This window comes from Diabrotica undecimpunctata, chromosome 9 (assembly GCF_040954645.1).
Source record: "Diabrotica undecimpunctata isolate CICGRU chromosome 9, icDiaUnde3, whole genome shotgun sequence".
NCBI lineage: Eukaryota > Metazoa > Arthropoda > Insecta > Coleoptera > Chrysomelidae > Diabrotica > Diabrotica undecimpunctata.
The window spans coordinates 36,727,414-36,745,205 of NC_092811.1; the positions used below are offsets into that span (position 1 = coordinate 36,727,414).

At 34.8% G+C, this 17,792-nt stretch overlaps 1 protein-coding gene across 2 annotated transcripts in view; it reads right to left on the reverse strand.

Annotated features, from left to right (window-relative positions):
• Positions 1-17,792, reverse strand: part of LOC140449846 (ATP-binding cassette sub-family C member 4-like) — a 94,572-nt gene that overhangs the window by 35,100 nt on the left and 41,680 nt on the right. For both annotated transcript variants that reach the window (XM_072543214.1, XM_072543213.1), the window contains exons 6-8: positions 14,725-15,557; positions 11,565-11,892; positions 2,330-2,480 (exon numbers count right to left, since the gene is read on the reverse strand). In XM_072543214.1, the coding sequence (XP_072399315.1) occupies positions 2,330-2,480; positions 11,565-11,892; positions 14,725-15,557 (1,312 nt within the window). The remainder of the gene's footprint in view (positions 1-2,329; positions 2,481-11,564; positions 11,893-14,724; positions 15,558-17,792) is intronic.

Genomic DNA, 17,792 nt, shown 5'->3' on the forward strand with positions numbered 1-17,792 from the left:
CTGCTTCAGTTTGTAACGATTATTTTGCCTACCACCTTGGGATCATTATAAGAGGTTGAAAATTGGAGACCGAAATTACGTGGCTAGAGATAGGGTAAGCAAAACAAACCGAAACGTTCGCGAACGGCTACTCAGAGTTTGTTTGGAGAGCTGATTCGTAAATAAGTGGATGACAAGAAGGCTGGAATGAGGTAACTACAAAAATGAAACAAAAAGGGGTACTTACATGAATCTCCTGGACAAACACAATACAAGAAGGTTCTTAAGCTATTTAAAATAAGGACGCCGCTTAGAAGAATCTTTCTGCTCGATGAAAGAAATGCTCTTTCTTCCTAAAAAATATAAAAAAAAGGGTACGAAACTTTTTAAAAGAAATAATACTCTTTTTAAGGAAAAAAATTACATATTTATTGTGGTCTCACCACAAACAGTTACAAATATAAATAGTAATAACAAAATAACAAAAAACAAACTTACTATGTTACTATCGGTTTACAAACTCTAGAAGTTGGAGATACTATAAGAACTTACAATTTTTAATGGGCGATATTTTGTAGTAGAAATAAATTATTACAAATGAAAAATATCCTTTTAAATGGAACTATGCACAAAGGTTAACCTTTTAAAAAAACAAAACAAGTTCTACATTTATAGTTGGGTATGTAATAAATGTCAAAAAATAAAGCTAACTGTCATATGTCAATACTAAATTCTAAACTTTGAGGACACACACACGCAGTGATCAACCCTGCCCCTAGGAACATGTGTATACCATTGTAAGTGTGGGATCCACATATCCGAAGATCAAACCGGTCACACTTCGCTAATCGAAGTGGTAACTATCTGACCCCCAGACTTTTCCTCCACCCCTCCTCATTGTGTGACTTACGTGAGGAGGCTTATGATCTGAAAGTTACTTAGGGTGCCCTGGGTAATGAGACACCCTCTGTTTTTAATGACTGTGGTTATGCCACCTAACTGTAGGGGTAGCCACATGTAGGCTTTTCTCCCTATTTACTTTACTGACTCTATAGAGTTACTCTAACTTTACGTCGGGACTTGAGTCCCTAAAAAAAAGAAAAGAAAAAGAGCGTGTGTTTCCTGACGACTCTATGTCCGGAAAGAGTGTGTGTCCGGTTACTCAGCCGCCGATTTGGCAAAATAAATTTTGTTCTCCTCGCCGGCTGAGCATCCGAGTGGGGTCCGGCCACCAAGCCCATGTATGCCGCACATGACCTCAGTGCTCGGATTTCGCGAGTAGATCAGTGACTGACACATTACATACGAGTATAATTCACTTTTTTACAACAAATTTGCCGGTTCCTTCAGACTGCCCACGCCGCGTCTCGTGTCTTTGAAATCTCAAACCCAACCTCACATTAACTGCCACAATACTACTAAACTTCACTATTTCCGATAATAAAAAAAAACAATAAGGAAAAACCATTACGAATTAGATGAAAATTCGAACCAACACCGAAACCAACTGTCTCTGACAGCGGCTCCACTGAGACTGATGTCATTCTCTTTAAAAATCATTCGCCCAACTCGGTATAAACAAAACATATCTCGAAATATTTCTGTTTATTTGACGCGCAAAATATCCTAAAGTGACATCTCGATCAGAAGAATACCGAAGAAATACGCATCTGTGATATATAAGCAAACTTTAAAATATGTTTATTATAAATCTCGTCGACGCAAAAAGGATTGAAATAATATTTCGGTGTTTTAACTTGTACAATATGAAACAGAAATACATTGAAAATATTCTTCGGCGTTTTAATACATACAAGGTGATTTGAAATGCTACAAGCTTTGGGCTTTTTAGGCCTATGGCGCAGGATAGGACGGCATACTATCGGTCCACAAAGATTTTCCTTGAACAGTTTTCAATTACTGCAGAATATTCGTTGTCAGACTTTTAAACACACACAGAAAACTGTAAAGAAACATAGGTATGTACGTTTAAAAAACATCTGGGCAACAAACAGCACTAATAGCAGAGACATCTGTGGTCAGCAATCTGAACTAGGTGGACTGTCATCGTTTTAGCCTGCATATGTAGCACCTTCGTTCTTTTAGCCTAGAAGGCGTATTTTGCAAAGCTGAATGACTTGTACAGCTTTATCTTTTTTACTTAGTTAGATACTAATATTTTACATGAGATAAAGTAAAAGAAATTTGTATTACCTCCATAAGGACAAATAATGGAACCTCATCCGTTTAGCTTTGAGCTCTTCAATTAGTTCATGTTACTTTAATAAAATTAAAATATTTTATTTTAGTTATTTATCTAGTAAAATTAATACATCCAAATGTTACTTACTTACAGCTTCTATTCTCTTAACATTTCGACTGGTCTCTATGTAAAACAATCTCATTAGATAAAATACTAGTAGCAGAAACGCCGATACAATCAATAAATACGGCTCTACTATAGAAGACAAAGTAAGTACTCCTAGAAGTAATAAACCGATCTGAAATGTAATATGATATTTTGTTAATATAAGACTAATAAAATATAATAGTTTAAGTAACGAGCAGTATTGTCAAACTCTGTTTAACCCAGATATTACTGAAACTTTTATTGTTAACATTTTGAATTAATTTCGAATTTTCATGGAAATTATAGCATATGGAACCAAAAAACACAATCATATATTTTTTTATGACGATACCTGTCAAGTTTTGACATGTTCTTTTAAAAGGACGGTAGTAATATACGGTACCAGATATCATATATATTTTATTAGTATAAATTTACAAAGAATGAAAGGATTTAAAACAAAATTTTGGATGTACAATATCCACATCGCGATTGCTTTTCTTGATAAAGAACCAAGTGGTTAATACCGTCATATCTTGAATTGGCTACCGAATTCGAATTCCGCTTAGAAGGTCCGCGTTTTGTTTCTTTTTTAAAAGTTTCCAAAATATTAGTTGCAATAGATCTTCTAAATTCAAGTTGATCCAGTTTACCGTCTTGAGTTTTGTGAATCTGCCACGCATTTTGAATAGCCATATCAACGCAATGAGAAAAAGGGGAAAATACCATTTCTTTCCTCTTATGGACACTCGATATAAACTGATGTTCTGGTCACTGCGATCAACGCCACCCATGAAGTTATTGTATATTCTAACAATATTTGGTTGAGGAACTTGAATATGTTTTTTCTCTGCTTGTGAAAATCTCTTTACAGAGAAGCAAGGCATTACTGGTACAAAATTGGAAGCAATAGAAACGATATTATTATCATGCCAGCGGCAAACCACTATTCCTGTATTTTTATCAAGACGATACTCGTATTTACCACGTTCAGTTTTTTTCATAATAGATGAACAGGGTAAAGGGCATTTCATGGTGCGATTTTCTATTACAGTGCCTGTACCAAATATGCCTCTTTGTTTTAGCTCATGCAGTAAATGAATAGAAGTAAAATAATTATCAAAAATAAGATGGAATCGCCTTTGAGGCCATACTTCATTCAATCTGTCTGCATAGGGTAGAACTACTGATGCACCCAATCCAAGGACTTTATATTGTTCAGGTATTGTAGTGGAATTACCTTGGTAAGGAGAAAACCAAACTATGTATCCCAGACGAAGGGCTCCTACCCACATTTTGTACCCCCAACGGATTGGTTTTCCCTTGATGAATTGTTTTGTGGGATGGCGACCAAAATACGGAACCATTGCCTCATCTATGCTGTGATGTTGTTCTAAAGGGGAAAATTGTATAAATTTTTTGTTTATTACGTCGAACAGGGGTCGCATCTTGGCAAATCTATCAATTTTATCTAATGACAAGTTATTGCAAACATGCAAAACTTTCATTATGTGGGAAAATCTATCCCTAGATATAGCAGCTACCACCATTGCGTTGTGCGAATCGTCACGATTTTCCCAGTACATGTACCTTTTCGGCACAACCACATAACCACTCAATACAAGAACGCCTATAAAACATCGAATCTCATTTTGAGTAATGTCGTTCAAAAGATTTCTTTGTCCTGCGTAGATGTTAGTGTATTCGGTAACCAAATTGATGACTTCATCATCAAATAACAAATTGAAAATTTCCATCGACGACTGAGTCATTTTCGGTCCAAATTGAATTTTCCAGTAAGTACAATCAGGGTGTTGATACAAGTCTCCTTGAATCCAGTGTGCAGATATTCTCTTCTCTAATTGATGAGGCAGCTTTTCCTTGGAAAGAAATAAAGCCAATGGTATATTGTCATCATCCGAATCTTCTTCTGGTAGGCTGGAATTCACAGAATCTTGTGGTAATTCAGTCGCGTTGTCAAAAACAAGTTCTACATCGTTTCTCAACTGACTACCCGGTAAATTATTTATTGTAGTTAGTTCTTCATCGCCGGACTCGCAATCGGTGACATCATCATTGGCATTTTCTGGGGGAAATATGATCAAACCATCTGGAGGGACTGGGATTTCATCAGAATCAAGCTCTTCTAATAGCTCATGCAATTTGAGAGGCCTCCTGAAACAATACGCACGTTGGTAGTACTAATTACTACCGTCCTTTTAAAAGAACAAAATGAAATCCCAAGCGGCGAGCCTTTGAAACAACGTGACAACTATTCGAGCCAAGAATATACGTACATAAGTCCCTATTATACAATAATCCACATGCCAATGCCGTGAAATAACAGTTTTTTAATTCTAGACTTACCTCCAATTATAAGCATCCATTTTGTAGTCCAAAACCTGGCAATTTACACAGATAACCTCACAATTACAGCATGTGCGCGCACTAAAATCGTTAAAACTTGTCGAATGCTGGCTCTTGAAAACACTCCATCTAGAGCCATCTATCAGTTGGTAGCTGTACTAACCTAAATTACGCATAATTTACACTGCCTTTTAAAAGGACGGTAGTAATATCTGGGTTAATTAGTTTGTAGCTTAAACTGTAACTAATGCTGTGACGTACACAGTAAAGTGACGTACTTTTCTTTACTTTATCGTGCCCGGACATGTCATTCATATAATTTCGTCCCAGTATAGGGTTACGTCCGTTTCATGTTTTGATACAAGACGTAAGATGTTGCATATTTTGTATTTTTCCATAGTCATAGTTTACATCATCCCTATTTTTTCCCATTTAGCCATGTTTGATTTTAATTGAGCAACCGCCGTTCTTATCCTAGTTATAATTTTCCACGTTTTATTAAAGTTTAGAGATTGGCTGGTCCATTAAACCTGGAGAAAAGGAGAATATTTGGGCAGTTATGATCTGCTATATTTCTGCGTGTTAAAGGATCTAAACACAGGTAAGGCACAGACTTGGGTCTTAAAAGGTTTTTGTCTCAGAGAATTCTGCAGATAGTACGATGTCATTCTATTTATGACAGTTTGTAGTTTCTCTTCTACTTCTCATTCTGTATTTACTTAATAAAAAAACCTGTACCAGTGCGATATAGCAACAATACGACTAGATCAGAACTTCTCAAACCAATTCAAGACCGAGAGAAGTGTCAGACAAGTATGCGTGTTGTCACCTAACTTATTCATTATTTATGGTGAACATGTCATGAGGATGGCTTTAGATGGATGGGCCGGTGGACTAACAGTGGCTGGTATGAAAATCTCCAATTTAAGATTTGCTGATGACACTACACTTATAGCATTATAGCAGCAAATGAGCAAGAAATGTTTAACCTCCCGCATAGAGGTAAGTACTAAAGCAATAAAGTTGGTCTAAAAATTAATAAAGCTAAGACAAAAATAATGGTGGTCGACAGACTTCACACTATTAAAATTACTAACATGATACAGGAATATCAGATAGTGGACAGTTTTGTCTATCTCGGGTCTAGTACACCTAACGATGGTAACTGTGAAGCAAAAGTTCTGAGACGTATTGGTATGGCAAAAAATGCGATAAGTCTCCTAACTAAAGTTTGTAAAGCTCTCAAAATATTAAGAGCGCCAAAAAATTAATGCCTTTGAGATGTGGTGCTGGAGAAGAATGCTGCGCATATCTTGGACAGCTTATAGGACAAACGTTTCCATTCTAAACCAACTCGTTTGCAGAGATTAATTGGAGAAGGTCAAGAGGACGATCATCAACTAGATGGTCCGACCAAATTAATAATTCAGCTGGAAACTCATTCTGCGATGCTCTCAGAGCAGCTGAATATAGAGACCAATGGAGAAAAATTGTTAGGAATATTGGAAGAAATCACGATCCTCAGTAATGGGGAAACGACAAAAGAGATAGAACGATTTATTTGTCGCCCTAAAACTGATTGACATATACAAATGAAATTTGGTGGGTTTTAAGAGATAGTTATTGTGCATTTTTTGCATATAATTTAGAATTTTATATTTATCATTGGCGCACATATGAGTAATGATCTTAATTTTTTAAAGGAAAAATGATACGCCACTGAGGTTTTTCAAATTAAAAATCATTTTTGAGTTCTTTATTTAATTGTCAAAAAATCTTTCTTTGTTTTCATATGAGATGCTGTTTTTATGCAAAAAAAAATAAGTTATGTTAACGCGTTCTTTTCATTTCTTGAATACATTCTCGAGAACTATCTACGATAACATTAAACCAGAAAAATAATAAAAAGTACCACTAATTTAAATAATTTTAAATAAGCGCACAGTTACAAAAAATGTTCAAAATGACCTCCCTGAAATATGATACAAGTCGCAACTCTTCGCATCATTGGTTGTCGTATTGGTGCAAATATTTCTAGTTTTTCTAATGTACTTATGTAAATTGCAAAGAGGTAGTTTTGGTCATGCAGATCCAAACTTTTTTGTGTCACAAGACAGAAATCAATTTTTTTGAGTTATAGAGCGTCAAAATGTCGGTATTTAGTTCATTTTTCAAAATAATGACATTGAAAACGTAGGTACCAGGATATTCCACTTGGATATCCACGTGGATATCCTACCCGGTATATCTTACTTGGTTTTTGGTAGGGGGCGATTAAGAAATATCATTTGAGATTCACATGCCGTATATTGAATGTGTGGGATGGTACATTTCCAAATAAATGATTAAAAAAAACACCAGAAATATTTCCACCAATATAACAATCAATGAGGTGAGTCTAAGAGCTGCAATGTGTGTCACTTTCAGGGAGATAATTTTGTAGCTGTATGCCTATTTAAAGTTATATTAGTGGTACTTTTGCTTATTGTTCTATTTATAAAAGAAGAAAGAGTACACTTTAATTTTTAATTTGAAAAATCTCAGTGGCGTAAGATTTTTTTCTTTAAAAAATGGAGACCATTACCTACCCATATGTGCGCCAATGAATATAATTCCTAATTGTGTGTCAAAAAATGCACAATAACCAACTCTTAGAACCCAACAAATGCCATTTGCATAGTTACAGAGTAATAAATAAATCGTTAGTTTGTAATAAAAATTTCAACACCCCGTATTTTGGAGCATTTTCAGACATACGTTTATATAGCAAACTGTCATTATTTTTCATGCAGAATCACTTTCTGAACTTAGTTGCATGTATTTACTAGGACTCTGTATGTTTTACAAATATGTATTATTTAAAAGAACTAAAAACTGACACTTTGAACTTCTGCAGCTCAGAAACAACTAATTTCTGAGTCTTGGCGCAATTATAACTTTTGATCAGCATGACCTGCAACCATACAAATGCAAAGTTTCAACCAATTTAACTTAAACCACTTTTATATAAGAAAAGTGCCTGGGTCCTTTGGGTTTTATTTGAGTTGGGTTTTAGGAAGTTCTTGTCATATAAGTCGGATACGGTCGACAGTGTTATTGGCTTTAAGTTTAGTTCTTACTCCATAGAAGGTTTCGTTTTGAACAGCTTTAACAACTGATCGTTGATATAAATATTAAATAGCATTGGAGAATTGGTCCCTTGGGCAAGTCAAGTTTTTCGTTTCTTAACGTGTTCTTCAATATTTAAGAAGACGACTAACTTCCTGTTTTGCAGTATAAATGCGATTACCTTTGTTAGATTACTGTGATTTTTAAAATCTTAAATCTGATAAGATCACCTTATGGTTTATGGTATCGTAAGTCATCAACCAATACCACTCCCATAATTCATTGTTGCTCATAGATACTTTCTATATACTCAGTAAGCACTTGATTATGATTTTCCCGGCCTGAATCCGGTTTGCTGCGGGATTAGATTCTATTCGATAGTCTTTTCGACGTAATGCATTATCATTGTTTTAAATAGTTTAAACAAGTGGCATGTGAGATCAGTATGTAACTATTTGAGTCTACTAGATCTGTCCCAGGTTTCAGAAATACGATTACTTGGGATTTCCGACAGAGTATTGGTATCGTCTGATTCTCATACAGTACCTCCGAAGTGCTTGATCTGTTAGGTGTATATGTCATCAACACCAGCAGATTTTCCGTTCTTTAACTAAATTATATTGTTATTTAGTTCTTTTAGGATAAATGGTGTATCGAGGTTGTTCGTTCCGTTTCTTTCCCTTTTAGTAATGGTGGGAATTTCGGTGCTTACGTTTGTAAAGCATTTCTTTCCTAGAGGTGTTGATCTAGTATTTCTCCCCATTTCTTTTGTCTGGATTCGCACATTTGTTTATTTAGTATTAAACCACGGTTAATATAAAGAAGTCATTTGTATTAATACAGGGTGTTAGTTGTGATGATATCAAGATCATTATTAAGTTCAATAATCTATGGTGACATAGAAAAATCTGAATCGTAGTTACTACTGGGTAGAATATGTTTCAATTGTAGTGGCGGAAATTTCTAGGAACAGTAAAGCCTCACCAAACAAAGCAGTGGCGTTCCAAAAAATACTTATGATTTAAATCAAATTGTTAAAGATAGGTACACACAATTTATTAAACAATGATATTAGATTATATTTTTGGCAATATTGTACTACATTTTAATACATATAATAATAATATATCACATACATATATTGTCTGTATGTGAAACCATAGATACGTATTACACATTACAGTATTATTAAATATTAATAACCAAGATTGTTTTAACTTTAAAACCTTTATTATTTATATTATTACTTACTTAAACGTCACAAAGTTAAATAGAAGAATATACGAAATGATTGTAATAAAGTAAAAAAATAATACATACATACAGGACAGTTTGGAAAACTTAGGATAGATTATATAGGTATATCGTAATGTTAAATTATATTATTCACTTTCATAATCAGATGCACTGTTGTCGTCACTAGAATCATTTAAATCAATTCTTAATTATTCACTAATTACATCTATGCGACGTTCACTTTTCAAATACTTATCTTCAACCTTGACAACATGTTCACACACTTTCTTTCAGTTATCTGCAGTTACTCTAGCAAATTCCTGTTCCACCAACACTTTTACGTCTTCTAACTTAAAATAAACGTTTTGTTTTGCAACTTCATTTTTCATTTGCGCCCAAACAATTTCTATAGGGTTAAGGTCTGGATGATATGGCGGAAGTTTTAAAGAAATATGTCCACATTCTTGTAGCTTCTTCTTCTTATGGTGCCGTGCACCTATAGTGCGTTGGCGAATTATCTTAAGGTCAGACGTCTGTCTTTTGCGGCATGCAAAAGTTCGCCAGTGTTAGTTACGCCTGTCCAGTTCTTTATATTTCGCAGCCACGACATTTGTTTGCGACCTACTCCTCTCCTGCCTTCAATCTTTCCTTTGATAATTAGTTGAGGGATTGCGTATTTTTCCCCTCTCAGGATGTGGCCCAGGTATCCAATCTTTCGTGCCTTGATCAAGCTGAGCAATTCTCTCTCAGTATTTGCTCTTCTTAGGACTTCCTCGTTTCGCACCCTATCTGTCCATGATATGCGGAACATTCTTCGCAAGGTCCACATTTCAAAGGCTTCCAACTTGTTAATGGAAGATATTTTCAACGTCCATGTCTCCATGCCGTATAACAATATGGACCATACATAGCACTTAACCATTCTGTAACGGAGATTGAAGGAAAGATTGCGGTTACAAAGTAGCGGTTTAAATTTAAGAAAAGCTTGTCTTGCTTGTTCGGTACGGCATTTTATTTCTTGTTGAGGATCCCATTGGTCATTCACCATCATTCCCAAGTATTTGAATGTTTTCACTTGCTCGATTGGAGCATTATCTACGTGCAGTTGTACTCTGAAAAATGCGCCCTTTCTTATTGTCATGCATTTTGTTTTTCCAGCATTTATCTTCAGGCCATATGTTTTTCCTGTGGTGTTTATTTTATTTAGTATCAACTGCATATCATGTTCGTTATCTGTGATTATTGCGGTGTCGTCAGCGTAACGAATGTTATTTATCGGGTACCCGTTGACCTTTATACCACAATCAGTGCCTTCAAGTGCCTCTGCAAAAACATTCTCCACATAGAGGTTGAACAGCATAGGAGACAAAATACACCCCTGTCGCACCCCTCGTAAAATTTCGAATTCCTCTGTGTTTGTTGATTTGTTCAGCCTCACACGTGCCTTTTGATTCCAATAGAGATTCTGGATAACTCTTATATCTTTCTCATTAATATCAGCATTGTGTAGCATTTTTATTATTTCATCGTGTTTTACGGTGTCAAAAGCTTTTTCGTAGTCGAGGAATGTGATGACTATATCTTTTCGTTGGTCCATACAGTTTTGTACCAGGGTATTCAAGCAGAATGATGCTTCGCGCGTCCCGAGTCCCTTCTTGAAACCAAATTGTGTCTCGCCGCTCAGCTCTTCTAGTTTTCTGAACATTCTTGTGTGGAGTATGCGAAGAAATATTTTAAGTAAATGACTCATCAAGCTAATCAGTCTGTGGTCCTTGCACCTTGTCGCTCTTTGTGATTTAGGGATCATTATGAAGGTTGAACAGCATTCTTGTAGCAGTTTGTCAAATTTGTTTTGAATATGGTCTTGTTTGTGTCGTTTGATGATTTCATATAATTGCGGTTTTAACATTGACGTTACAAATGGTAAATTTTTTTATGTCAACCAAGATATCATATTCATTTTTTTAGAATTACTGGTGGGTGCTTTATTAATTTGTACATTATGATATCACGCATTATCAGTAACAACAACATATCCAACAGATTATCCAACAAATTGGTGATTAACTGTTCTTTCATCCATTTTTCATCATTTTCTGAATTCATATCATCATGATAATCTACTGTCTTAGCTCCTGACTTATAAATCAAAAGGACATTCTGTATGAAACATCTCTCCCCACCATCATGTAGGATGAGTAATTAATAATTACTTTATAATTACGGTTTTAAGGTTGCTGGTACTAAATTAGAAATTAACTTTTACCAAACTTTTTAGAGTATCAGTTACTAAGATGGTATTATAACAAACAAAAAGTTTGGTATCTATAAAACAATCTGTGTACAATCAAACTCTATTTATTATTTAAGTGAGTAATAATTTTGTAATTAGTGCGATTTCAAAAAATTTCATTTGTTTAATATTGCAACGCTGCTGCATGGGTCTGATCATAGATATTCTATTGTCTGCGCGACTAAAATCAGTGTACGAACTATATATAAAAGTGAAAACATATTTAAATACCTCAATAACATCTACCAAAATTGACGGTAAATATTCATCCACAGTGCCCAAATCCTTGGAGAACCTATTCAGTATCCTACCAGACGGATTGCTATCAAAAAAGTTCATGGTAGCGTTGATTATCTTTGTAAACATCAAATTGTGTAAATTTCGTGAAGCAATAGTGAGAAACGTCATAAAATAGACAGATTTAATAACAGCTATTATTATTGTGCCCACTGTTAATATTGAATAGTATATAACAATTTTAGTTCTGTCTAATGATTTATTTAAATATCTATTATTGGATCCTGATTGCCTTCTTGTAAATTCTTGTTCTAGATTAACCCTAGAAATAAATACGTATATTAAACATTACCTATTCCACAAGTAGTATAAACAAATGGAGAATACTATTTATTAAAAAATAACATATAATAACATATAATATCTAAAGTTCATCAATCATCCTCATTGGTTCTACAACCCATAGTAAGTCTTGACCTGTTCTAGGATCAGTTTCCATGCCTTCCTACCATTTGCCTTGATTTTTCAACTTCGTACTCTTAACACTTGTAAGTCGTCTTCCACATGGTCATGTAATCGTGCTCTGAGCCTGCCTCTTCTTCTCATTTCATCTGGTCTTTGGTTATGAATGTGTTTTGACATTTTCATCTCGCTTATTTTCTTTAAGTGGCCTAGCAGCTGCAGCCTGTTTATTTTGATGGATCTACCAATACTAGTTTCACTATAAAGGCGGTAATGCTCAAAATTATAGCGCCTATGCCATAATCCGTTTTCCTGCACGCCCTAATAAAAGTATCCTGTTTGAGAGATCCATCAACAAAAGAGCAAGTCACACTAAAAATTAAAGAATAGCTCACCAAAATAGAAATTATTCCTACTGAAGATGCGAACAGGAAATGGCATATATTAAAAGATGCTCTTATACGTACATGTGAGATAACACTAACACCTAAGCTGATCAAGAACAAAAATGAATGGATGATCGATGAGATTCAGGATGTCATGGAAGCAAGGAGATCCTATAAAACCAAAGATAAAAACATGTATAATATTATACACACAGAAATAAGGAGAAACATCAGATATGCAAAGGAAAGATGGTATAGTGACAGATGCGAAGAGATTGAACAGTTTGTAGAGAAACATGATAACATACTTTCATAAAAAAATTTAGGGAAATAACAGGCACTAATATTAAGAAAAATCAAACATACTGCTGGATAAAAACGGCAAAATAATTATAGACGTGGGTGAAAGGCTTAAAAGATGGCAGGAATATATTAAAGAGCTATTTTAAGAACAAACGGACTGAGATAGTACTAGAGCAGGAAAAGTTCGACAACGGCCCAGACATAATAGAAGATAAGGTATTAGAGGCCATAAAGCCAACAAAGAACAACAAGGCAACAGGTCCTGACAAAATACCTGTAGACATAATACGATTAATAGAAGAATAGCAAATTGGAATATTGGTCGACTTATTCAATACAATATACAGTACAGGAATCATTCCCAGAGATTGGCTGATGTCAACATTCATAACACTACCAAAGAAACCAAATGCAAAAGAATGCCAAGACCACCGGATAATAAGCTTAATGAGTCATACGCTCAAAATACTTTTAAAAATTATACACCGGAGAATACACAACAAACTTGAGCAGGACATAAGTGACACAATTTGGATTTAGAAATGCACTGGGAACGAGGGAAGCCCTGTTCGCTGTGAATGCACTTGTGCAAAGGTGCATGGATGTTAATCAGCCAGTATATATGTGTTTCTTGGATTACAACAAAGCCTTCGATAAGATCAGACATAACCGTCTTATCGAATTTCTTGAAAAAAAAACTTATGAGAGACATCAGAATCATTAGCGCTATCTATTATAATTAGATCGCTGTAGTAAAAGACAACAACGTCTTTTTAAACGAAATAATCCAGGAAGCACTAGAAGGACTAACTATGGAAATAAAGGTAAATGGCTGACCAATCAATAACATACGGTTTGCCGACGACACTATTTTGTTAGCGGAATGTCTTGAGGATTTACAACAAAGTCAGTGAAGAAAACGAACTGTCCCTAAACACAAAAAAGACACAATTTATGGTAATTACAAAAGCCCAACAGCGCCAAGAAAATATAACAATACATGGAGAACAAATTAAAAAAAATTAAAAATATAAATATCTGAAAATATAAATATTAACGAAAATAATGAGTACACAGAAGAGATTAAGGCAAGAATAGGACAGACAAGAAATTCTTTCAACAAACTGAAAAAAGTACTCTGCAGCAGGGAGATTTCAATTTCTTTAAAGATAAGACTACTGACATGCTACGTGTTCTCCGTATTATTTTATGGGTTTGAGGCTTGGACATTAAAGAAAGATGTTTCGGACAGAATAGAAGCCTTCGAGTTATGGGCCTACAGAAGGATATTAAGAATAAGTTGGGTGGATAGAGTCACGAATGTCGAGGTGTTGAGAAGAATGGGAAAAGATAAAGAGGTTTTAAATACAATTAAAGTCAGAAAACTGCAATATCTGGGACGTGTCATGAGAGGTGAGCGTTATAACTTGTTGCAATACAGGTTACAATAAAATTGTTAAACAATTTGAGAGCTTGGTTGTACTGCACTTCTGCTGACCTCTTTAGAGCAGCGGTATCGAAACTGCGAATTGCCATGATGGCTGCCCACTTCTTAGAGGAGATAGCACATGAAGAAGAAGAAGATCGCTTTTTGTGATCGTTCATGTTTCTGACGCGTAAAGGCACGTTTTCCTACAAATTCGGTGGCCGCTGGTATCTGCGAATGGGTAGTCGCTACTAATTGTAAAGTCATAAGGAGAAGCGAATTAGTTTTAATCCCCATTGTCCACGCAAAGCTTACATGTCTCTTTGTCGATTTGCATACTGGCCATTAGACAATTTTATTTCATTTTCGCAAGCGGATGAAAGTACATACATCATGAAGCTGTTGCCTTAAAATCCTCTACCCTTTCGCTGTAATCTTCCGTCGTGTTAGAGGTGACTCACCCATATAATAGATCTAAAGTTACCAAGTTTAAACAACTTACAATACGATACAATATCGTTTTGATATATTTTTTAAATATTTATGCTAGTAAAAGGTACTAACCAAGAGTACTTACCAATAAGACAAAAAATATTCTCCTCCATTGGCAAATACCTGGCAAATAATAAACAGAAAAATTAGCAAAGATACTGTTGCTATATTACCACCAGCCTTAAAATAAGACATATAGGTTTCCAGTTTAATTTTACCGCTAATCAAAACTTCTTCTTCGATATCTTCGACTTCATCATAAATATCTTCTACTAAGAAACTAGATTGACGAGATCTAATTTTTTTCTTCTCCACATCAACTACATCTTCATATTGGATAGATTCTATCACTTTAACAAAATCTTGATCACTGTTTTTGAGATCACTATAACTTCCAATCATTTTGATTTCTCCATCTTTAAGAATTATAATTTTATTGGCGGTTTTAAGGAACTGAAGCTGGTGTGTTACTAACAAACAGATTTTGTCTGATAAAAATAGTTTGATACATTTGTCGTAAAGACTTCTAGCAACTTTAGCGTCAACTGCAGACAAAGGATCGTCCAAAAGATATATATCAGCATTTTTGTAGACACACCTCGCTAAGCCGATTCTTGCTCGTTGGCCTCCACTCAAAGCCTTTCCCCTTTCTCCAACTAACGTTCCGTCTCCATAAGGTAATACATTAAAGTCAGAAGTTAAAGCACACATGTCTACTACAGTCTTATATCGTATTTCTACGTACTTTTCTCCAAAAAGTATATTATCTCTAACAGTGGAAGCAAATAACCATGGTTCTTGAGGAGCATACGATATGCTTCCGACTACTTCTAATATTCCTGACTTTATAGGTAACTCTCCTAAGATAGCGTTGAGGATACTGGTTTTTCCGCTTCCAACAGGACCTATGATTGCTACCTAAAACAACTATATTTTAATTTATAACGTCTAATGGATCACGTCCAATAGATAATACAGATAACGACATTGTTTTGCTTATATACCATATGAATTAAGATTTATTGCAATCCCATCTCTAGAGTATATTTATTATAATGCTCTAAAACTAATTTTTTGGTTATTTTTTAGCCTTAATGTCAACACAAATAAATAAGTAAATAAGTATTATGCTTTATTGTCACTGAAAATTGTACAAATTTTATGGACAAACAATAAGACAAGAAAAAAGAAAAAAATCAGAATAAGAATCGTTTTTATTTTTAAATAAAAAAAAAACAATAAAATTCTTTCAAACTTAAGCATAAAAAATACTACCTAATTAAGAACCTACAAACTTCGTAAAATGCACCTAACAAAAAATAAAAATTAGGAAAGCAGATTAATGAATTAAGGGCTCAAATATTCCACCTCTTTGTGCTAACCTTGTGTAACCAAATCTGTCATACAGATTTCTCCTCATATTTTGGAGTAGGGCTAGTGTAATGCTTGCAGAGAAATGAAGTATTTTTGCCCTTAATTCGACTATAATCTATTTCTAATGAGTGTAGAGTAATAAAATCTCATGAAGTATTCAAAAGCGCTACAGGGTAATCCGTCAATAATCCGTCAATAAATTCCGTCCGCATTGCAAAATTCTGTCGTTTCATAAAGAGCAGGTAGGTATCACCCTGTTTTAAGGGATTAGTCCATTGTTATCGACAGATAAACACTGAGCCAGAGGCGCGCTAGTGGGTTAATTGACAAAAGAATATGCATTCTTAAAAATCATATTAAAGGAAATAAAAATGTAATACAGCAGAACAGTGTTATTAAAAAAATATAAAATGTAACAATAAAATATATACGAACCGAAATCGGGAAATACTCACAAACACACACGAATGAACTTTACATATTGAAACACTTGTGGGGAGTTTAAATCAATTTATTCACAAAAACTACAAAAACTTTACTGGATACGTTATTACAATTCTACATCACTATAGTCTTCATCCGAAGAACTGTCATCATCCCCTGGTGTTATAATTATAGGGTCAACCACCTGATCGACCAAGTTGTCCAGTTCCCACATATTATCTTCCTCTTTTAAAACATGCTGGATTGCTTTTTGCCAGTTTTCTGATGTGATTTCCATAATGGCTTGATCAAACAATACCTTGACATCTTTCATTTTAAATGTGGTATTGTGCCTTGCAACATATCCTTTAACTTGTGCCCATATAAGTTCTATGGGATTTAATTCGCAATGATATGGCGGTAGGCGTAGCACAGTTACTTTATACTTTTCTGCTACATCTTCTACGGCATATTTTATGAAGCGAGATTTATGTTGTTTTACTACGGCTAGTAGTTCCTACTTTACTGAATTCGTCTCAAACTGAATACCTTTATTTGACAGCCAGTTAATAATTTCTTGCTTTCTCCAAGCTGAAGTTGGTACCTTCTCTATGCGCCTTGAATGGTAGCTTGCATTATCCATAACCACGACCGAATCAGCTGGAAGAAATTTTAACATTTCTCCGAAGTAGTCTTCGAAGACATCCGAATTCATGTCCTCATGATAATCTCCCGTCCGACACGACTCAAAGCTTAACAAACCTTCTTTTAAAAATCCTTCCTCGCTTCCAATGTGAGCAATTATAAGCCTCTTCCCTTTTCCCGAAGGCACTTTAATACCAGTCGAAAGGCCTTCTATGAAAGCTTGGCGAGCACTTGTTACATTTTTATCTTGCCACATTTTTTGGACTATATAACCTTCGTTTATCCACGTCTCATCAAGATAAAAAATTTTCTTGTGCTCTCTGCGGTACTGTTTTATAGTTCTCAAATATTTTCGTCTCCAGCAAATGATTTCATCACTTTCCAGTAATAGTGCCTTTCGATTGTGCTTTTCCCAGGAAAAATTCATACTTTTTAAAGTTTTCCATAAAAGTTTTCTGGATATCAAAGGAATATCGTTATCTTGGCTTATCTCCATTAGTATTTTGTCAAGGGTGGGTATTTCCTTTTTAAAATAAAACGAATGAACTTTTCTTCGAATGTCACGTTTGGTGTCTTCACCTAAGATTTTTATTGGTCTTCCTGATTTTCTCTTGCATGGACTTAACTGGCCTGATATCTTTCTTTCTCGCAATAATTTAAAAATCGTGGACTGTCCAATTCCAGTCATTCGGGCACATCGCTCAACACTTT